Source organism: Oncorhynchus gorbuscha, linkage group LG25, assembly GCF_021184085.1.
Source record: "Oncorhynchus gorbuscha isolate QuinsamMale2020 ecotype Even-year linkage group LG25, OgorEven_v1.0, whole genome shotgun sequence".
NCBI classification, from domain to species: domain Eukaryota; kingdom Metazoa; phylum Chordata; class Actinopteri; order Salmoniformes; family Salmonidae; genus Oncorhynchus; species Oncorhynchus gorbuscha.
Window position 1 is genome coordinate 15,205,304 of NC_060197.1, and position 23,678 is coordinate 15,228,981.

The 23,678-nt window shown below is 44.4% G+C and overlaps 3 protein-coding genes across 6 annotated transcripts; 2 read left to right on the forward strand and 1 right to left on the reverse strand.

The window, feature by feature from the left end:
* LOC124014131 (PR domain zinc finger protein 4-like) lies at positions 1–23,617 on the forward strand. 4 transcript variants are annotated; one of them, XM_046328868.1, is made up of 11 exons: positions 14,182–15,158; positions 15,838–15,894; positions 16,020–16,135; positions 16,243–16,431; positions 16,580–17,314; positions 17,542–17,691; positions 19,183–19,301; positions 19,448–19,533; positions 19,632–20,188; positions 21,935–22,103; positions 22,568–23,617. In XM_046328868.1, exons 3-11 carry the CDS (start codon positions 16,021–16,023, stop codon positions 22,902–22,904), a joined length of 2,457 nt encoding a protein of 818 aa, XP_046184824.1. In that variant the 5' UTR covers positions 14,182–15,158; positions 15,838–15,894; position 16,020; the 3' UTR covers positions 22,905–23,617. The 4 variants fall into 4 exon arrangements, with proteins under 4 accessions (XP_046184827.1, XP_046184826.1, XP_046184824.1 ...); XM_046328869.1 differs by lacking the exon at positions 14,182–15,158 and adding an exon at positions 15,261–15,296; XM_046328871.1 differs by lacking the exons at positions 14,182–15,158; positions 15,838–15,894 and adding an exon at positions 1–235.
* LOC124014133 (suppressor APC domain-containing protein 1-like) lies at positions 1,162–9,285 on the forward strand. The gene is made up of 4 exons (XM_046328873.1): positions 1,162–3,484; positions 4,878–5,045; positions 8,649–8,813; positions 8,991–9,285. Exons 1-4 carry the CDS (start codon positions 3,383–3,385, stop codon positions 9,084–9,086), a joined length of 531 nt encoding a protein of 176 aa, XP_046184829.1. The 5' UTR covers positions 1,162–3,382; the 3' UTR covers positions 9,087–9,285.
* On the reverse strand, positions 13,245–14,683 carry LOC124014132 (achaete-scute homolog 3-like). The gene is made up of 2 exons (XM_046328872.1): positions 14,561–14,683; positions 13,245–14,292 (listed from the first exon to the last, which is right to left on the reverse strand). Exons 1-2 carry the CDS (start codon positions 14,590–14,592, stop codon positions 13,746–13,748), a joined length of 579 nt encoding a protein of 192 aa, XP_046184828.1. The 5' UTR covers positions 14,593–14,683; the 3' UTR covers positions 13,245–13,745.
* Positions 23,618–23,678: the final 61 nt, after the last annotated feature.

Genomic DNA, 23,678 nt, shown 5'->3' on the forward strand with positions numbered 1-23,678 from the left:
CTCATGGCTCGCTTCACTGCTCGCTTCACCTTGCGTTGTCAAGGTCATTACATGGGGTTGTGTGTGTAGGACTCCACGGACCTACTCGCTGGAACAATGGGCCTTGAGCAGTGAGCAGGGTTGAGTAGGAGACGTCTGGCTATCTGCTCCAGAATAATGTTTAAATTACACCTCCGTTAAAGAGACCCTCCGTGAGTTCTATTTCACTGGAGGAGGACTGGGGATTCAAGATCAGGTAGGTCCTTGCGGGGTTGACCAATGGCATGTATGTGTGCACGTGTGTGCATACCTCTGTGGTTGCTTGTGTGTATTTATGTTTGGAAACTGTATGTGCTTGTTTGAGAGAGCTGTACAGGAAGCAGGGGCCAATTCTAAATCACCAAGTAGAGGTAGTGGACAGAAGTCGCTACTATGATGAGTGCTTTGGTAGTAGTGGTGTGTTACAGTGCTAATGCATTAGCAATCATCAACAAATAGCACATTTAAAAAAAATTGGGGTTTGGTAATAATAATGTTTGGTGACAAGTAAAGTAGAACAGACAGAGAAAAAGCAAACAAAGGATAAGTCATCATCAAGACAGGTTGAGTTTCATACTCTTGTTTTTATCTTTGCTTTAGGGCAAGAGAGAACTGTTTAAGCCCTGAGGCTATGATTTAATTAGGGGACCCCACAGGGGTGCGTGCTCAGCCCCCTCCTGTTCACTCATGACTGCGTGGCAACACAGGTCTCCAACTCAATTGGCAAGTTTTCTGACGACATAACAGTGGTAGGCCTGATTGTCAACAATGACGAGACCACCTACAGGGAGGAAGTTGAGGGTCCTGGTGGAGTGGTGCCAGGAAATTAACCATTTTCAGAAGAAAGTACTTTGTTTCTTGACGTTTTGAGCCTGTAATCAAATCCACAAATGCTGATGCTCCGGATACTCAACTAGTCTAAAGAAGGCCAGTTTTATTGCTTCTTTAATCAGGACAACAGTTTTCAGCTGTGCTAACATAATTGCAAAAGGATTTTCTAATGATCAATTAGCCTTTTAAAATGATAGACTTGGATTAGCTAACACAACATGCCATTGGAACACAGGAGTGATGGTTGCTGATAATGAGCCTCTGCATGTCTATGTAGATATTCCATTAAACATCAGCCATTTCCAGCTACAATAGTCATTTACAACACTACACTGTGTTTCTGATCGATTTTTATTCATTTTAATGGACAAAAAAAAGGGCATTTCTAAGTGACCCCAAACTTTTGAACGGTAGACATTGCTCGTTCTGTAATTTCATAATTTCTTTCTTTTTAGATTTTTAGACTATGTGTGTATTGTCTTGTATTGCTAGGTAATACTACACTGTTGGCGCTAGAAACCCAAGGTTTTCGCTGCACCTGCGATAACATCTGCAAATCTGTGTACGCTAAACTTTGATTTGATTTCTATGTTGCAGACCAGAGTTATGTTGTTTATCTTGCTGGAATCCTACAGGACATAACGTGGCACAAAGTCAAGGGTTCTCTTTCGCCTGACATTTCAAAGATTTTAGAGTATGGCCCAATGACGTGTCAGCATATTCCTTGTTGTTTTGATCTAGACTGACTCTGGTTGCTTATGTTGGAGATTAAAGACCCTGTCCTCGAGATCTCCAGAACAAGTCCTCCTGAGACAATTTGTTTTGTCCTGGGAAATCTTCGATTGGCATTGAACCAACTGAACCAGCCTGCACTGAATTGTACTCTTTTACTGCCCCCAAGTGGTTGTAAAAGGGTACAACTTTGTTTGGAAAGTTAGAAAACGTCATATGTGAACTAGCTGCTACCAGCAGTGAACAGGCACTACCGTTACAACAAGTAGCTTTATCTCTATCCGCTGGACTCAATGCTTCACTGCATTTCCAGCAAATGGAAGGGAGGGGCCCATTGACTCTATGTATGGTATAGGGAGGAACCCAGGACATTCTTGTTTTGTACCAAACCCTCTTGAAAATTTGGAACATATAGTTCTATTTGCTGTAGCATTCCTCGTCTGAATTAGCCTGTTTACACATTCCCTTGCTGTTGTCATGGAGCTGTCAATCTCTCAACTTATCATTTAGATGACACTTAAGAGGAGATTTAGATTGATGTGCTTTCACAGTAGGCTACATTCTCTTGACCCTTGTAAAAACAAAATGGGGCCCAACCGCTCTCTGTGCCATGGTCACATTTGGACCAAGGTTACATCTTTCCAGGGGGCATCTGCAGCAAAACCCCATGGTAATCATAGGTTTTCTTCTCTACGGGAGTGATAGCGTGATGCGTGCCGTGTCAATGTGCTCTGTTCAGACTGTATATGAACAGTGTATTCTACATATTTAAACCAGGCTTACCGGGCTGTCAGAAACAAATTGACACATTAAAAACAACCTTTTGTTTTTAATGTAATGCATACTAGTGTCAACTCTTAGAAACAAAACGCTATCTGTAACTTAAAAGGTTTCTTTGGCGGTCCACATAGGATAATCCTTTGAGGAACATTCATTGGTTCCAGGTAGAACCCTTTTGGTTCCAAGTAGAACCGTTTTGGGTTCCATGTAGAACCCTTTCCACATGAAACCCAAATTCTACCTGGAACCAAAAAAGGTTCTCCTATAGGGACAGCCAAAGAGCCCTTTTTTTATCTAAGAGTGCAGAATCATGTAAGCCTAAAGCTTTTCGTCAGTCTCATTTGACAGCAGTCAATGACCTAAGCGTACTGTACGTACCTTATGGTACTTTGCATTGTGTGATCTCTATGCTCAAGTGAAGTCACATTCCATGACATGTTAGAACAGAACAAACGCGAAACTGTTTGCCTGAAACCAGGGATAACTCCTCACGGCATGGCCACACCCATTCAGCCTGTACTCCTCTGTTTCGATAGGGGATGTTTTTGATGTAGTTGTGTGGAGCAGGGGAAGAGGCTGCTATCTCCATGACTGTGTCACCCCCCCCAGTCAAAAATACCCCAGGCTCACTTTTCCAATTCCTGTTCTCTGTCGCTGCCATCGTCTTTTTTCCATTGCCTCGTTCAGTCCCCTCTGGTGGATCTGTCAATAAGCCAGTCATGACAATGACACGTGGAATTTTTCATTACCTTGCCCCAGGGCACTATATAGTTCACTACCCATGCCTCTTTTCCACTCTTGTTCACCCCCCCTCTCTCTCTCTCTCTCTCGGATTCTCTCTATTTGTTCCTGTCCTGTTCAGACGAAGCCTGCTGTGTTCCCTAGCTGTCTGTACTGCTGTTTAGCGAGAAGTAGAGCTGTGTAGCATTGAGCAGGACAACGTGGTTGTCTAGGGCTGTGTGTAGGGCTGTATCAGCAGGGCACAAGGGCTGTGTTGGGCTGGCAGAGGTAGGGCTCTCCCATGGCCTACCCTCAGTGCCCAGCCCCTGGGTCCTACACCATGGTCATCATCCCTCTCCGGAGCAGCCTCTACAGTCTTGACGCCCTACGCTTCTACCTATGGGTGAGACGTGTGTGTGTGTGTGTGTGTGTGTGTGTGTGTGTGTGTGTGTGTGTGTGTGTGTGTGTGTGTGTGTGTGTGTGTGTGTGTGTGTGTGTGTGTGTGTGTGTTGATACTTATCAGGGGCTTCAGTTTGACAGATTCATAGGTAAAATATGCTGGCGTGAGTGCACACCGTGTCTCTGACTGACTGTACACCGTACAGTATGTTCTGCATATTACCAAAGTGAGCGTATCAACACCGGAAGGCCGGCGTGTGCATTTCACATGGTCTTATTTCACATAGGATTATGTAGAGAACTGTAGCTGCGATTATAGATAGCCAGTGTCTGTTAGACATGAAATGAGAGAGGGAGTTACAATGAGGCAATCAATTCCAAGCTTCGTAGACACAAGCTACTGTATTGAGTTTGTATTGAGTAACACCAGACAATAGTATCAAATCAAATCAAATGTATTTATATAGCCCTTCTTACATCAGCTGATATCTCAAAGTGCTGTATAGAAACCCAGCCTAAAACCCCAAACAGCAAGTAATGCAGGTGTAGAAGCACGGTGGCTAGGAAAAACTCTCTAGAAAGGCCATAACCTAGGAAGAAACCTAGAGAGGAACCAGGCTATGTGGGGTAGCCAGTCCTCTTCTGGCTGTGCCGGGTGGAGATAATAACAGAATATGGCCAAGATGTTCAAATGTTAATAAATGACCAGCATGGTCAAATAATCATAATCACAGGCAGAACAGTTGAAACTGGAGCAGCAGCACGGCCAGGTGGACTGGGGACAGCAAGGAGTCATCATGTCAGGTAGTCCTGGGGCATGGTCCTAGGGCTCAGGTCCTCCAAGAGAGAGAAAGAAAGAGAGAAAGAGATATTCAGAGAGAGCATACTTAAATTCACACAGGACACCGGATAGGACAGGAGAAGTACTCCAGATAGACCAAACTGACCCTAGCCCCCCGACACATAAACTACTGCAGCATAAATACTAGCACACTCCAGGTTCCCTCTGGAGCTTCATTACACACATAAGGCTACACTCTTACATTTTTGTCATTGCTTAAAATGACTCTATTCACTCCTTGTTCCATGAGGTAGTTCTAGTGTCATGGATACAGATCCATGTTTAGTCTTCGAAAGGCAGAGCAGCAGGACTCCATTGCAAACAGCCACCCCGATGACAAATTCCCACATGTTTAGTCCAGCTCCTCACAGCTTCCTGGCAAAAGCCTCAAGATAGTATTGCAGTCGCACAGTAGTAGGCGACTCATCTACACTTTATTTCCATATCCGACACAACATACTTGTAGCTCTACCAACTTCCCTTTCCAACACAAATCTCCTATATGGAAAATAAAGCTATTTGAATGTTGCCTAAATCTCACTTCTTGTTGTCTCAGATTAAGAGGCTAAAGAACTTGGAGAGGGAGCAGGACTCTCTGTGGACCGGGCTGCAGGTTCTGGAGCAAGCCCGACTATGGTACCGTCATAGACTGGAGAGCAACAGATCCAGGCAGGCTAACGTGCGCACCGGGGCTGGAGCTAGGGCAGAGGTGTGGGGAGGAGCGGTGAGTTACCCACAGGGAGATTGTTTTACGCAGATAGACAGAGATACAGAACTTCGCAAATTGTTCTCCATATTGGCACCAAACAATAAAACGAGCAGTCTAACTAAAAAAATGGAATGGGAATTTTATGCCTTGGAAACTCAAGCTGAGCTTGCATTTTCTGTATATACAGTTTAAGTTGGACGTTTACATACACTTAGGTTGGAGTCATTAAAACTAGTTTATCAACCACTCCACAAATGTCTTGTTAAACCAAATCAAATTTATTTATAAAGCCCTACTTACATCAGCTGATATCTCATAGTGCTGTACAGAAACCCAGCCGAAAACCCCAAACAGCAAGTAATGCAGGTGTAGAAGCACGGTGGCTAGGAAAAACTCCCTAGAAAGGACAGAACCTAGGAAGAAACCTAGAGATGAACCAGGCTATGAGGGGTGGCCGGTCCTCTCCTGGCTATACCGGGTGGAGATTATAACAGAACATGGCCAAGATGTTCAAATGTTCATAGATGACCAGCAGGGTCAAATAATAATAATAATCACAGTGGTTGTCGAGGGTGCAACAGGTCAGCACCTCAGGAGTAAATGTCAGTTGGCTTTTCATAGCCGATCATTCAGAGTATCTTTTACCACTCCTGCTGTCTCTAGAGAGTTGAAAACAGCAGTTCTGGGACAGGTAGCACATCCGGTGAACAGGTCAGTGTTCCATAGACGCAGGCAGAACAGTTGAAACTGGAGCAGCAGCACGACCTGGTGGTCTGGGGACAGCAAGGAGTCATCAGGCCAGGTAGTCCTGAGGCATGGTCCTAGGGCCCAGGTCCTCCGAGAGAGAGAAAGAAAGAATTAGAGTGTCCTTAAATTCACACAGGACACCGGATAAGACAGGGGAAATACTCCAGATATAACAGACTGACCCTAGCCCCCCCCGACAAATAAACTACTGCAGCATAAATACTGGAGGCTGAGACAGGAGGGGTTGGGAGACACTGTGGCCCCGTCCGACGATACCCCCGGACAGGGCTAAACAGGCAGGATATAACCCCACCCACTTTGCCAAAGCACAGCCCCCACACTACTAGAGGGATATCTTCAACCACCAATTTACCATCCTGAGACAAGGCCGAGTATAGCCCACAAAGATCTCCGGCACAACCCAAGGGGGGACGTCAACCCAGACAGGAAGATCACGTCAGTGACTCAACCCACTCAAGTGACGCACCCCTCCTAGAGACGACATGGAAGAGCACCAGTAAGCCAGTGACTCAGCCCCTGTAATAAGGTTAGAGGCAGAGAATCTCAGTGGAAAGAGGGGAACCGGCCAGGCAGAGACAGCAAGGGCAGTTCGTTGCTCCAGTGCCTTTCCGTTCACCTTCACACTCCTGGGCCAGACTACACTCAATCATATGACCCACTGAAGAGATGAGTCTTCAATAAAGACTTAAAAGTTGAGACCGAGTGCGTCTCTCACATGGGTAGGCAGACCGTTCCATAAATATGGAGCTCTATAGGAGAAAGCCCTGCCTCCAGCTGTTTGCTTAGAAATTCTAGGGACAGTTTGGAGGCCTGCGTCTTGTGACCGTAGCGTATGTGTAGGTATGTACAGCAGGACCAAATCGGAACGATAGGAAGGAGCAAGCCCATGTAATGCTTTGTAGGTTAGCAGTAAAACCTTAAAAATCAGTCCTTGCCTTAACAGGAATCCCGTGTAGAGAGGCTAGCAATGGAATTTTGGGGTTCTAGTCAGGATTCTAGCAGCCGTATTGGGCACTAACTGAAGTTATTTAGTGCTTTATCCAGGTAGCCGGAAAGTAGAGCATTGCAGTAGTCTAACTTAGAAGTGACAAAAGCCTGGAAACATTTTTCTGCATCATTTTTTAACAGAAAGTTTCTGATTTTTGCAATGTTACGTAGATGGACAAAAGCTGTCCTTGAAACAGTCTGATATGTTTGTCAAAAGAGAGAGAGAGATAGTTTTGGCAAGTCAGTTAGGACATCTACTTCATGCATGACAAAAGTTATTTTTCCAACAATTGTTTACAGACAGATTATTTAACTTGCAATTCACTGTATCACATTTCCAGTGGGTCAGAAGTTTACATGCACTAAATTGACTGTGCATTTAAACAACTTGGAAAATTCCTGAAAATTATGTCATGGCTTTAGAAGCTTCTTATAGGCTAATTGACATCATTTGAGTCAATTGGAGGCATACCTGTGGATGTATTTCAAGGCCTACCTTCAAACTCAGTGCCTCTTTGCTTGACATCATGGGAAAATCAAAAGAAATCAGCCAAGACCTCAGAAAAAAATTGTAGACCTCCACAGGTCTGGTTTCATCCTTGCGAGCAATTTCCAAACGCCTGAAGGTAGCACGTTCATCTGTTGAAACAGTAGTATGCAGTATTAACACCATGGGACCATGTAACCATCATACCTCTCAGGAAGGAGATGCATTCTGTCTCCTAGAGATGAACGTAATTTGGTGCAAAAAGTGCAAATCAATCCCAGAACAACAGCAAAGGACCATGTGAAGATGCTGGAGGAAACAGGTACAAAAGTATCTATATCCACAGTAAAACGAGTCCTATATCGACATAACCTGAAAGGCCGCTCAGCAAGGAAGAAGCCAGTTCTCCAAAACAGCCATTAAAATGTCAAACAACAGTTTGCACCACCATAAAAAAAAAAGCCAGACTACAGCTTACAACTGCACGGCCAAAGATTGTACTTTTTGGAGAAATGTCCTATGGTCTGATGAAACAAAAACCAAATTGTTTGGCCATAATGACCATCGTTATGTTTGGAGGAAAAAGAGGGAGGCTTGCAAGCCAAAGAACACCATCCTAACTGTGAAGCACGGAGGTGGCATCATCATGTTGTGGGTGTGCGTTGCTGCAGGAGGGACTGGTGCACTTCACAAAATAGATGGCATCATGAGGTAGGAAAATTATTTGGATATATTGAAACAACATCTCAAGACATCAGTCAGGAAGTTAAAGCTTGGTCGCAAATGGGTCTTCCAAATGGACAATTACCCCAAGCATACTTCCAAAGTTGTGGCAAAATGGCTTAAGGACAACAAAGTCAAGGTATTGGAGTGGCCATCACAAATCTCTGACCTCAATCCCATAGAAAATGTGTTGGCAGACCTGAAAAGGCATGTGCGAGCAAGGAGGCCTACAAACCTGACTCAGTTACATCAGCTCTGTCAGGAGAAATGGGCCACAATTCACCCAACTTATTGTGGGAAGCTTGTGGAAGCCTACCCAAAACATTTGACCCAAGTTAAACAAGTTAAAGGCAATGCTAGCAAATACTAATTGAGTGTATGTAAACTTCTGACCCACAGTGAATGTGATGAAAGAAATAAAAGCTGAATAAAATAATTCTCTCTACTATTATTCTGACATTTCACATTCTTAAAATAAAGTGGCGATCCTAACTGACCTAAGACAGTGAATTTTTACTAGGACTAAATCTCAGGAACTTAAATGTATTTGGCTAAGGTGTGCGTAAACGTCCGACTTCAACTGTATATGTCTTTACAAGCTAACAAGTGTCGTTAAACCGTACAGTCGATATTAAACTTATCCCTCTGTACAGGGGGTGTCATCGTGCCTCCTGCGGTCTCAGATCCAGAGGGTGAATGGATCTCTGGGTAGTCTGATGATTGAGCCCAACGTAACCAGGTGTCCCTCCTCTCCGAAGAGGGACGGGGTCGAGGTATCAGACAATGAGCTACGGTGGCAGAACACGGTACTGGTACAGGTGAGAGAGAACCCCTTTAGTATCTTTATTCTTGATCTCCAACCCTGGTCTTGGAGAGCTAACGGGTGTGCTGGCTTGTTTATTTCACAGCCGAGCACTAAAGCATCCTCCTTCAGTTCTTTTGATTCATGTGAGTGGGTAGATTAGGTCAATTTTTCCTATGTTTTATTTTGGCAGGAGGTGAGCGAGAAGAATGTTCAAATCTCCCTGTTGGAGCTGGAGAGAGATCGCCTTTTGCAAGAGCTGAGTGTGCATCTTGGTGTGGAAGTGTAGTGGGCATCCTGACTGAGTTATTTGAGTTTGTACATTGCCATCAAGCCCATTTCACTTTTATCCCACATGAGCGCACACACGCGACTGAACACCACTTCATAACTCTTCAACTAAAGTTATTCCAATCTATGTCCGGATTTCATTGTCTCTCATCACTGTAAATATGCTTGTAAAATAATAATTCAATATACTGTATGTACAAAGACTGAGTGTGTTATTGTCTTGTTTTCTTCAGTCCTGTTGGCTGAATAACCAGGCTGACATGTAGGATTATCACCTCAGGCTCGTCCTCAAATTCCAAACCCCAAACCTATATGCAAATGCCAAGTGGTCTTAGCCTAATTATGTTTGTCTGTCATGTACCGCCTGTGAAACACAGAGCAACACCAAACATCCCCAGAAGGGGGCGGTAGACCCTCGGCTATGGTGAAAAGTGAAGGTGAATTCAGCATGCATATGCTGCAGTTCAAAATCTACAATCAGAACAGAAGCAGAGACAAACTATAATATTTAGATGATTGTCAAGTTATATATATATATATATATATATTTAAAGAGATTGAAAAGGTGTCTCCAAGTACACTGCAATCTGATACACCAACTCCTTGTGCAGTAGATTTGTCTCCGGGAAGTAGCTAGTACCCTGCCAGCACCCTGTACCCTCTCTGTCAACGTTCATCATAGTTCACATTTCCGCCCCAAGCCTGTGAGGTTTCTGTCGATACACGTTACCACTCCTCCGCTGGTGGTCCCGCACTGATGTTACCTCAGCTGATAAGACTTATCTGTCCTCTCTATCACTGACACATGGCTGGCTCACACACACACACACACACACACACACACACACACACACACACACACACACACACACACACACACACACACACACACACACACACACACACACACACACACACACACACACACACACACACACACACACACACACACACACACACCTCACGAGGATAAAAACACTAAGGCAGCCATGCCCTGCACTCAGTCTATTTGCACAAACACTATCAGACTAAATATCATTCCCCTGTTCCATTCAGTGTAGTGTGGCTGTATGCTGGCTTTTATGGGCTATCATGAACAGGAGCTTTGGGGGAATGTTACTTTGCGAATACTAGTGCAGTCTACTACATGGCAGCAGCCTTATTTATCTCACATTCTATTTCTTCCTTATGTTTTCTTCCTACTCCTGTTTTCATTGTTCGTGCTATCTTCTGGAGCTGTGGACCAATCCTGGTGTGGGGGATTTTCATCAGAGAGAATGGCGGTATCATGGCCCCCCAGAAAGTGTTTTGTCCTGTACCTATACTGGCCCAGTGTCTCTGCCCACTTGTTTGGCCCAGAGAGTGTTTTGTCCTGTACCTATACTGGCCCAGTGTCTCTGCTCACTTGTTTGGCCCAGAGAGTGTTTTGTCCTGTACCTATACTGGCCCAGTGTCTCTGCTCACTTGTTTGGCCCAGAGAGTGTTTTGTCCTGTACCTATACTGGCCCAGTGTCTCTGCTCACTTGTTTGGCCCAGAGAGTGCCCAGTTTTGTCCTGTTTTACCTATACTGGCCCAGTGTCTCTGCTCACTTGTTTGGCCCAGAGAGTGTTTTGTCCTGTACCTATACTGGCCCAGTGTCTCTGCTCACTTGTTTGGCCCAGAGAGTGTTTTGTCCTGTACCTATACTGGCCCAGTGTCTCTGCTCACTTGTTTGGCCCAGAGAGTGTTTTGTCCTGTACCTATACTGGCCCAGTGTCTCTGCTCACTTGTTTGGCCCAGAGAGTGTTTTGTCCTGTACCTATACTGGCCCAGTGTCTCTGCTCACTTGTTTGGCCCAGAGAGTGTTTTGTCCTGTACCTATACTGGCCCAGTGTCTCTGCTCACTTGTTTGGCCCAGAGAGTGTTTTGTCCTGTACCTATACTGGCCCAGTGTCTCTGCTCACTTGTTTGGCCCAGAGAGTGTTTTGTCCTGTACCTATACTGGCCCAGTGTCTCTGCTCACTTGTTTGGCCCAGAGAGTGTTTTGTCCTGTACCTATACTGGCCCAGTGTCTCTGCTCACTTGTTTGGCCCAGAGAGTGTTTTGTCCTGTACCTATACTGGCCCAGTGTCTCTGCTCACTTGTTTGGCCCAGAGAGTGTTTTGTCCTGTACCTATACTGGCCCAGTGTCTCTGCTCACTTGTTTGGCCCAGAGAGTGTTTTGTCCTGTACCTATACTGGCCCAGTGTCTCTGCTCACTTGTTTGGCCCAGAGAGTGTTTTGTCCTGTACCTATACTGGCCCAGTGTCTCTGCTCACTTGTTTGACCCAGAGAGTGTTTTGTCCTGTACCTATACTGGCCCAGTGTCTCTGCTCACTTGTTTGGCCCAGAGAGTGTTTTGTCCTGTACCTATACTGGCCCAGTGTCTCTGCTCACTTGTTTGGCCCAGAGAGTGTTTTGTCCTGTACCTATACTGGCCCAGTGTCTCTGCTCACTTGTTTGGCCCAGAGAGTGTTTTGTCCTGTACCTATACTGGCCCAGTGTCTCTGCTCACTTGTTTGGCCCAGAGAGTGTTTTGTCCTGTACCTATACTGGCCCAGTGTCTCTGCTCACTTGTTTGGCCCAGAGAAGTGATGTTGCCGCTGTTTTGTCTTGTGTTTGGAATGATACATATCCCACCAAGGACTTATAGTAATCCCACACAGAGAGCGAGAGAGGCAGGGCACTGGGATGGACAGACCCAAGTACTGCACGTTTAGCGGGGCACATATCACGTGCTGTCGTTGGCCAAAGCTTTCAGATTATGACGACTGCCTGAAACTCGCATTTGAAAAGCAGCTATTGGACTGAGAGGGGAGGCTTTGCTCAGTCAGCGAGGCCAAGGAACGTTGAATGCTACTGAATTGTCACATCCACACATCAAATACAGCATGTCGCACACACTGTATTTGTAAAGTGCACATTTCTTTGGCCCGAAACAATAATGATAAAATTGCATTCGTAAACGCAACCACGCACAGACCCTTTGTAACAAGACATAATGGAAACATCCATTACGGAAGATGCTTTCAAATAAGTGGGTCCCTGTTCCCTCTCTACAGACCTCCACTGAACCATCAAGAACAGGGTACCAGCACTCAGCTAATTATTGCTTCTAATTCACACTGCAGAGCCAAACAACCTTTTATTGAGGATGTCACGCTTCTATGACACTTGACAATCTTTCTTCCTTGCCAGCATGGTTCATTGACTTTCAACTCTGCTGGTCTCCCACTCAACCTATCCTGTACCCAACCTGTTGTGATGTTTTCTTTTACTTTTTTGTCTCTGTTTTTCCTAGAGCTGTATTGATTTGTATCTATGGTTTTTCCTATGAAGGAGAATTAGGATATACGTGCACCCACTCCCCTGCAGGTCTGTAGTGGTGTGAAATGTAAACAGATACATAGTTTGGTGGCTTTTTAGTTTGCTGCGGGTTTTTAATGCATTCCACAGACTATTAGGATGGAGAACTTCCTGCACACCCTCAGATGGCACCCTCAGATGGTCACTGGCTTTGAAGTACTCAGGAAGTCTAATAGACTTCACCGGGGGGTCTAAATTAATCTATAACATCTCCAAGATGTTTTTATCTCCAAGATGTATTACAGTAAAACAGTAGTGTTGTGTTTGCATCAACAAAGTCCTGTCTATTTTCTTTTCATGGCTGCCTGGCAATATCAGATAATGGATGTGTTTGTTTATGACAACTCGATAATGGTGTCCATTTTATTAACAAAGGGGATACTGAAAATACTGTACATCCTATTGTAATACTTGTTGTAATACAGTGTCCCAAAAGGGCACCATACTGCCAAAGATTATGCTAAAATGTATTAAAAAGTGTCCAAAGTTTAAATCATCCACGCATAATAAAGTGTGATAGATGTTAACCTATTAGTCAAGAGTGTAGAGTGTAAACAGTCACGAGACACACACTTCCGGTGGATACATCACTCCAGGCTCTCCTGTCTTCAAGGCATCGATGTTCGGGCCTACTCTCCCCTGGACTGAGTTCGAATGCTGAAAGGATGGATGACTCAAATCCACTTGCTTTCAGTCCATCACATCTGTGTCAAATAGCTAAGGATGAAATATTATTAATTCGCTCTAAAAAAAAGTTTGGGGACCCCCCCCCCCCCAATCATTTTACTGGCACACTGAGTCACTGACACAACTGAAAATGTCATAAGGAATGTAGACCTACACAATTATATCTCTAGTGGCCTGTTTTCGAGTGTGATGAGATGACACTGTACATGAACAAGGAAGTGCAAAGCACGTACTGTGCCTATGCAAAATATATTTGGGTTAAGGTCATTCTAAGCCTCACACTGGTTTACAAAGGCAAACCAAAATACCCTAATGCCTGGGGCTCCATGAGAGAAGCATTGTGCAACTTTTAACCTGATTTAGCATCTGATAGCAGGCTTCACAGAGTCCACGGTGTCCATTGTCAAAATGCACTGTCTTGTTGCTTTTTGTCAAAATCAAGTAATCAAAATGTTCATTGAAATTAATGATAAGAGTACACAGTTCATTCATATATAACTTTCATGTAATTTCTTTTTTGTTACCAAACTTCAACAAGGGTAGCATATAGTGATAGGAAATACAGTTTATTCGTTTTACACAGTTCTAGAAACGTAACTCTCCACTGTCGCTGTTCTTTGACTCGCCGTCGCTGTAGCATTCTGTCATCTTTGGCACGGGCGCACGGCTGCGCATCTCTCCAGCTGACATTTCAACTATCCCACCACCACTGGACACGTTGACATCCAACATACTCTGCAAGTGTTTTATGTAGTATATTGCAGCACGCAGTGTCTCCACTTTGCTGAGTCTTTTGTCCTCGAACTCTTGGGGAAGATGCTCCCGGAGCCGTGCGTAACCCTCGTTTACACAGCGCACCCGCTGCCGTTCCCTTTCGTTCCTTTTTCGAATGAACGCTGGTTCGAATGAATAGTCATATACACCGATGTGCCTGTGGAATGGGAAATATGAGAGACTCCCTGCGAATCTCTGACCGTACACAGGATCCAGGTAGGTTGTTGTGTTCAGGGGAAAGGGAAGTCCAAGCGTGTCCTTGTAATGCGCTATCTGGTGATTCATGGAGAGGCCGAACGCTATGGGTTGGACATATGGGATGCGCTCATATAATCCCTTCTTCTGTTCCGACATCTCTCTGCAAAGAAAAAACTAATTTAGGGTTGAATTATACTTATGATATAGGCTATTCATTATAACACAGTGCTATTTGATTAGCCTGTAAACATGGAAAGTATGAAGCTCATCCAACCCATGGTTGTATTGGAAATTATAGGCTATTTCTAACTTTCATGCGTCTTCATTTTCCCAACACCCAAAAGCATTCGAAATTACAGTGTAAAATCCATGGCACAAACCAGAACATTTCCATTAATTCCACAATTGAATTCATGACCTGAGCTTACCTCCTCACAGAGTCTTCATAATCATCTCTCATCGTGCGTTATCGCCTTTCCCCGTTTATGTTTGTCTATTGAAGTATGCAGCTGAAATTGTAACCTGTTAGAAAGAAAGTTGTCACATCCCCATTCCCTCTGTCTGTGACAATCTCTAGTTTTTGTTGGTTATCATGCCAGGTGGGTGTGATCCTATTCTGGGCGGGGAGAACGGGATAGCAACACATTCTCTCAAAACAAAACTACAGTATGCTATGTATATGAGTAGACATGTATTACTGAACAAAATTGAATAATTGGGGATATACTTTTAACAGCAACACGATAGGGATAGTGGGGACAACGGGAGATAGAACTGTCAAACAAAAGCCATGTCTAATTTGCATATTGAATAAGCATCTAAGTCAATTCGCTTAAGTTACGTTTACAAAGTTGTTGAACTGTGTAGCCTGAAACATTTGTTTTGTTAGGGTCCGTGATAAAATAAAATAAAACAGAGAGGCTTTGGCAAATGACCTCAGATCAGATGTTTGTCCTGCAGCGCTGCATCTTGCTTGCGCATGCTCAGTGTGTCACGCTGTCATGGACCCGGAGAGGAAGCCTTTTGGTATGTTAGCTTTTGTTTTCTTAAAATGTTCACTTACTGTATGCTAAAACAATGTATATCTATTGCATGGATATATAACATCACAGCATTGTCTTTGAATCGTCAACTTGAGCTATACGCTCTAATAGGGATCGTAAGGTTTGTTAGATCAAATTGTTAGTTTTTCTTGATTCTCGTCAACTAGCTAACGTTACTGTTCGCTAGCTATTCTTAGCAAGCTAGATAGATAAATAGCCAGCTAACTACAATGTATTCATGTGGCTTAAAGGTGCAATATGCAGAAATCGTTTCTCATTTTCCTAATAGTTTGCCTAATTTAAGTTTGTGTCTAAACAAACAATGGATAGTGTAGATAATACTTTTTTTCATTAAACCAATAATTATTTTGTATTGAAGCTGGTGTACAAAACCGAAAGTTACACTTGCTTTCAACGAGAAAGACTGATCTATAAGTCACATTTCTATGTGAATTTGGTCAGGTCGCCCACAAGTTAGCTTACATATTGCATATTTTGTTGATAGGGTCTCGGGTCAGTGGCTCTGATTTGGACTGTAACCTGTTCTATGAAAGAGATATCTTGCTGTTAGATAGCTAACTCATGCATTGTGTCATATTTTGCAACATATTTTGGTGAATGTGACATGAAGAAAATTGATGATTGATCTCTATCCTCTCCAGCCGGCAGAATGCACACATTTCACACTATCTTGGATGAGCACACACTACCGAAGTCAGGTATCCAAGCACTGTGATAGACTTTCCACACACATTTCATGTTTTTTGTTTGTTTGTTGTCAGCCTCAAATGGGATATTACACAGCTTTTTCTAACACCTTTGACTTTTGTTGATTCCTCTCCAGAATGAATGACATGAACCTCAGCCCTGTTGGGATGGACCAGTTAAGTGTGCCCTCTGTGAGTGCCAGTCATCTGGGTCTACCCACCTCCCCAACACACAACCCCATCACTACAACAGGTAAAACACATTCACTTATCTGGTGAAACTATATTTTCTTCATTTGTTTACATATTTATTGCAAATATAGTTGTTGATACAATGATCAATACATACATTTTCTTCAGGCATGTCTGTGGCTATACCCAGCCTGGGGCCCTCTCTTGGGTCTCTGCCCTCTGCTCTGTCGCTCATGCTGCCAATGGGTCCTCTTGGTGACCGAGGGGTCATGTGTGGCCTTCCAGAGAGGAACTACTCATTACCTCCTCCCCCCTACCCACACTTGGAGAGTAGCTACTTCAGACACATACTGCCAGGTAGGGCGAAGCACTTCTCTTCACCACGGTATGTAACCTCCATTGTATCTCTCATGGATATCTTAAGGATTCATGATATTACACCATGACACCTTAGCTGATCTATTTGTACGTGGATTGGACATGATTTCTCTTTCTCTCTATCAAGGTATCCTGTCTTACCTGGCAGACCGGCCTCCCCCTCAGTACATTCACCCCAGCAGTCTAAACATGGATGGGACTCTCTCTGTGTCCAGCCAGAACCCCTCAGGGCTGGACCCTTACAATGGCCCTGGAGGGCCTCTTGAACAAGGCCTGGTGTCCCTGGACTCCCGTCAGGTTGGTGGCCAGGGAGACCTCCACCAGGGTGGGGGCCACGAGGTGCAGCTGGACTCCACAGGGCTGAACATGGAGTCCCGGGTCAGCAGCCCCATGTCCCCAGACAGGATGGGAGAGGACCTGGCCAACATGGAGGGGGTGGTGGGGGCTGAGAACCAGCAGCAGCTGGGAGGGAGAGGCCAGAACCATGAGGGCCTGGGAAGAGTTGAGTCCTCTGGGGGTGTGATGCCCCTGCACGGGCCTGGCCTGGAGCTTCCTGTGGGGATGGAGCCAGAGCACCTAGGGGGCCGGGTGGGGAATTCAGGGGGAGGCGGTCTGGGGGAGTCTTTACACAGCTCAGGGGAGCTGAACTCTGGGGTGGTGAGTGTGGTTCTCAACCAGTCCCAGCTGGAGCCTGTGTCCCTCCATGGTCATTCGGGCATGGGCCTAGAGTCGGTGAACGTGTCTCCCATCACGGCAGAGGTGTCCCTGGGGCCAGAGAACAGCCTGTTGCTGGTCAACTCCACCCTGCAGCTGGAGGACTCCACCTCCAACAAGGAGAACATGGTCACTGCCTTCACCATCTGTGAGTAAGAGGGAAGGGTGGCGAACATTTTGCTTTTGTGTTTACTTGTGCTGAGTTATTGCTGGGCCCGGTGGCTCATTTTAGTCTGTAAGGGAAATGTGAGCTTAGTAATGTATGAAGCTACACTAGTTTACTGTTGTTCTGTTCTCTTGATCCATTGGAAGCCTTTGAACTTCTGATCTGTATATCTTTGTCCTAACTTGTTGTTATACTGTGTTGGAGAACAGGGTGTACGCTGTGTGAGCGGTCGTATCCCTCCGACTGCCCAGAGCACGGCCCAGTCACCTTCATCCCAGACACGCCCATCCAGAGCAGAGCCCGTCTGTCTCTGCCTCGCCCGCTCTGCCTCCGTGTCTCTGTAGCTGATCAGCCTTTAGGTATGGAAACCGCCGTGGAGATGCAAGCCTCAATTAATCAGGGCATGGATTCTTACAAGGTGTCAAGTGTTCCTCAGGAATGCTGGCCTGTGTGGACTCCAATGCTTCCCACAGTTTTTTCAAGTTGGCTGGATGTCCTTTGGGTGGTGGACCATTCTTCATGCACACCTTAAAACTGTTGAGTGTGAAAACCCCAGTAGCGTTGCAGTTATAGACACAAACTGGTGTGCCTGGCACCTACTACCATACCCCGTTCAAAGGCACACATATTTTATCTTGCCCATTTACCCTCTGAATGGCGCACACACACACAATCCATGTCTCAGGGCATTCTTTAACCCGTCTCCTCCCCTCATCTACACTGGTTGAAGGGGATTTAACAAGCGGCATCAATAAGGGATCATAGCTTTCACCTGGTCAGTCTGTCATGGAAAGAGCAGGTGTTCAAAATGGTTTGTACACTGTGTATTGATCTGGGCATTTCCATGTAAAAGGAGCCGTGAGCACCAACATGTGAAGTTCATAGGAGCATTTAAAATTGGGTGTCAAATGAAAGCCAAGAGTCCATATTTGAGTTTTTTACATTAAGACATGTATACATTTTTCAACTATGTTCCTTCCTAAAAAAAATGGAATAAGCAAAGGTTTTGATTTCTGGTTAAACAGATGGAAAATGGCTCTTAGAAACCCTCTACCAGGAAAAAGTCTTAAAAGGTATTATAAATAGATAAAAAGACAATAATATTGAAGAGCCCTGTCAACTAATATCAAAACTTATATTTTGTTTTGGGGACATTTTCCTGCCTTCTGTAAGTTTTAAACATTTTGTGCCTTGAAAATTCCGTTACCAAAAATATATTTTACGATATTATCTCATTTCTCTCCCTAATGAGGAGAGAAGATAATGAAAGTTCACAGAAGTAACAAGTAAAGGTCGACCTATCAATTAGTGTTTTTACTGATATTTTGTTTTTGGAATTATTAAGTCATTTTAAATTAAAAGTTACCTAATTGGGCATTTCCGCAATTGAATTAGCTACAATAGGAAATCACAGTAGTCGCAAACCACAGTTGGGTTCACGAGATTGGACAGTACAGCACCGGAAAGAAAAGTATAACTTAGTACAGTAGACTACAGTACCGAAAAGTATAGTACAGTAGTGTTCAGTACAGTGAACAGTAGAGCAACACGAGTTGAGTACACGAATGTACTGAACTGTACTGTTCTGAACTATACTTTGCTGTACTGTACTGAACTCTACTATACTGAACTATACATTACTGTACTCTACTGTACTCTACTCTGAGCTCTACTGTGCTGTACTGTACTCTACTGTGTTTGCCGTACATTTTAAGTGAAACAGCTGAGTCTCAGCGCAATTCCATTACTGTGGAATTGCCCATCTATGAGATCTGCCCACTCAAAAACAACCTATAGCTTGTTTGCCCCTCATCAAAATCTCTCTATATGTGTGTGTGTGTCTCTCTTAGGAGTGTTTGCCCGAGACATCATACCTCCCAGGACCTGCTTTGGGCCCATGGTGGGTCAGCACTGTAGCAACGTAGACCTGCAAGACTGGCCAGACAAGGACACCCCTCAGATATGGAAGGTCAGTGGCTTCTACTATACACATCTCTTCATTTAGTTTTCAGATGACCTTATGATAGCATTTCATGGACTCACATGCAATTCTTTGTCAATTATGTGGATGAAGGAAGGCACCATTCTGACCAGTAGATGGTGGTGTTGTTTCAGATGTTCCACAACAACGTGCTGGAGTTCTGTATTGTGACCACAGAGGAGAATGAATGCAACTGGATGATGTTTGTCCGCAAGGCACGGTAATTATCACTTAGTGAAGCCACCTCATGCATTTTGCTCAATGTTATCTTTGATCCAAAATGGCTTTCATTCAGATCTGTGGTGTCTCTGTGAGCAGGACCAGAGAGGAGCAGAACCTGGTGGCCTACCCTGACAACGGGAAGCTGTTCTTCTGCACGTCCACTGAGATCCTCCCAGACCAGGAGCTGCTCTTCTACTACACCAGGGACTACTGCAGGCAGATGGGGGTCCCTCAGGTCCCAGAGGGCCAGATGTGCCAGTGCGGCAAAGAGTGCCAGTCCTTCGCCGAGCTCAAGTCCCACCTGAGCAGCCACAACAACCAGGACCACCCCCATTCCCACAGCCCCAGCCAGGACCACCACCAGGAACACCACCAGGAGGGCAAGCTGCCCAGCGGTACCTCCAGCTCCTCCTCATCCCCCTGGGCCTGCCACTCTAATAACACAAATAACTCTGGCTCCAACACACACTCACACAGACACTCGCTTGAGAGAAAGTACAAGTGCAGTATGTGCTCGCGGGCGTTCACCACGTCCACTAAACTCAACGTGCACTTCATGGGACATGTGGGGATGAAGCCGCACAAGTGTGAATACTGCAGCAAGGCCTTCAGTGATCCAAGCAACCTAAGGATGCACCTCAAGATACACACAGGTAGGAGACGGGTGGCGTGGCCTGCAACTAGGGGATGGGTGGCGTGGCCTGCAGCTAGGGGATGGGTGGCGTAGCCTACACTCACACGTATACACATTGACATGGGACCTTTCAACATAGCAGCTTAGCATTATCTGTGTCAGTCTCAGGGGTGTTTTTAGATTAGTCAAGATATTATTAGTTGCTTTAAAAGACATGAGGGTTCTATTGTATACAGTACCAGTCAAAAGTTCTTTATTTTACATTGTAGAATAATAGTGAAGATATCAAAACCATGAAATAAAACATATGGAATAATGTAGTAACCAACGAAGTGTTCACCATTTGCCTTGATGACAGTTTTGTACACTCTTGGCATTCTCTCAACCAGCTTCAACTGGAATGCTTTTACAACAGTCTTGAAGGGGTTCCCACATGCTGAGCACTTGTTAGCTGCTTTTCCTTCACTCTGCGGGCCAAGTCATCCCAAACCATCTCAATTGGTTTGAGATCGGGTGATTATGAAGGACAGGTCATCTGATGCAGCACTCCATCACTCTCCATCTTGGTCAAATAGCCTTTACACAGCCTGGAGGTGTGTTGGGTCATTGTTCTGTTAAAAAACAAATGATAGTCCCACGAAGAGCAAACCAGATGGGATGGTGTATCGCTGCAGAATGCTGATTAAGTGTGCCTTGAATTCTAAATAAATCACAGACAGTGTCACCAGCAAAGCACACCATCACACATCCTCCTCCATGCTTCACGGTGGGAACCACACATGCAGAGATAATCCGTTCACCTACTCTGCGTCTCACAAAGACATGGTGGTTTGATCCCAAAATCTCAAATTTGGACTAATCAGACCCAAGGACAGATTTTCACCGGTCTAATGTCCATTGCTTGTGTTTCTTGTCCCAAGCAAGTCTCTTCTTATTGGTGTCCTTTAGTAGTGGTTTCTTTGCAGCAATTTGACCAGGAAGGCCTGATTTACGCTGTCTCCTCTGAGCAGTTGATGTTGAGATGTGTCTGTTACTTGAACTATGTGAAGCATTTATTTGGGCTGCAATTTCTGAGGCTGGTAACTAATGAACTTATCCTCTGCAGCAGAGGTAATTCTGGGTCTTCCTTGTGAACCAATTCCATCATGGCGCTTGATGGTTTTCGAGACTGCGCTTGCAGAAACTTATTGGACTAGGTCCGCATTGCCGGATCTTCATGTCTTAAAGTAATGACGGTCTGTTGTTGCTCTTTGCTTATTTGAGCTGTTCTTGGCATAATATGGACTTGCTTTTTAAACAAATAGCGCTATCTTCTGTATACCACCCCTACCTTGTCACAATACAACTGATTGGCTCAAACGCATTAAGAAGGAAAGAAATTCCACAAATGAACTTTTAACAAGGTGCACCTGTTAATTGAAGTGCATTCCAGATAACTACCTTATGAAGCTGGTTGAGAGAATGCCAAGAGTGTGCAAAGCTGTCATCAAGGCAAAGGTTGGCTACTTTGAAGAATCTCAAATATAAAATATATTTTGATTTATTTAACACTTTTTTTGGTTACTACATGATTCCAAATGTGTTATTTCATAGTTTTGATGTCTTCACTATTATTCTACAATGTAGAAAAATAGTAAGAAAAAAAACCTGGAATGAGTAGGTGTGCCCAAACTTTTGACTGGTACTGTATAAGGTGATTGATTATATGGTCTACGTAGGCTTCTCATATAGGTTTTACTCACTCGAACGTCATGTGCTCCCACAGGTCAGAAGAACTACAGGTGTAATGTGTGTGAGAAGTCGTTCACTCAGAAGGCCCACATGGCGTCTCATATGGTGATTCACACGGGGGCCAAGAACTTCAAGTGTGACCTGTGTGACAGGATGTTCATCAGGAAGCAGGACCTCAAGCAGCACATGTTCACACATACACAGTAAGTCAACTAAACCAAGCTATTGACATGAGTAGTATGGGAAAAAGTCTCTGCTCTAGTTATTAGCCTGTAACTAATATATGCCATTTAGCAGACGCTTTTATCCAAAGCGACTTACAGTCATGTGTGCATACATTCTACGTATGGGTGGTCCGGGGGAACGAACCCACTACCCTGGCGTTACAAGGGCCATGCTCTACCAACTGAGCTACCCTGACCACTAGGGCCCAAAGTTTCTGCTCAGGTCACATGGCCAGGGAAAACTCCTGGACACCATTTACATTTAAGTCATTTAGCAGACGCTCTTATCCAGAGCGACTTACAAATTGACCAGATGTAAACATAATTTATAAAGTATCTGGATTTCCATCTGTCTATTTTCCTCTGTTCTTATTGGCATTTCCCCTTCTATCCCTCTGCACTCTTTTCTCCACCCCTTTCCCGTCATCATTCCCAACACACAGAGAGCGACAGATCCACTGCCCCAAGTGTGACAAACATTTCTTGAGGACCAACCACTTGAAGAAGCACATGAACTCCCATGAGGGTCGCCGGGACTACATCTGTGAGAAGTGTGAGAAGGGCTTCCTCACCAAATACCACCTCACCAGACACCTCAAGATCTGCAAAGGCCCCAAGACTGACCGAGGGGTCCAGGAGGAGGAGGAGGAGGAGGAGGAGGATGAAGAGGATGATGACGAGGATGAAGAGGAAGTAGAGAGACTAATAGATCCAGATAGCAGAGAGGACTGTGGGTTAGAGGGATACGATTCTGAGAAAGCGTTGTCGCCACACAATTGACTGTGACTTCATTGTGCCAATACTAGATATTTTTTATTTATATTTACTTAGTTTTAACTGTTAGTTTGTTTTGCCAATATCTCATTTGTTGTCAAGTTAAGGTTTCTTTTATTTTCAAATATCAGTTTAACATTGGGAACAATCAAACACGGATAATCCAGATTGTGATTTAGAGGTACTGTATATGCATAGACTTCATGTTTTATTTCTTACATTTTCCTTGCCAGACAATGATGATATGCTGCTCTATCATCGCTCCATACATTAGTCTGAACTGCCATCCTAGATGTCGAAATGATGTGATTCACGTAGGCCGGCTTTGGCCCAACCCATCGGTTTCTGGGACCAATCAGAATGTGTTTGGGTTCTCAAAGAGTCGGGGAGGAAAGCTAATCCAGACTCATCATGGAGAAGTAATGTTAGTGGGCTTGCTGTTTGGCCGGAGAGATGTGGCTGAGTAGCCAGGCAATAATTTTCGTAGAAAATTAGATATAAGTTATAATTATGTTTTAACTCAAAAGACATGGCCTTTTAACACACAATAATATATATTTTTTAACAGTGGTCATCTCTTTATGGAATAGATGCTGAGTTTGAGTCTGTCTCTGGATGCTGGTTCTGCTGCTGGTTGAATGTTGAAGGTATGTATACCTTGTGATGTGTCTGCCACAATTTATTTTTGTATGTATGTATGTGCAAATATATGAATAATCTAAAACGTCTGAATTCCTTATTGATTGTGATAATGTAACAAAATATTACATTCCACATCTC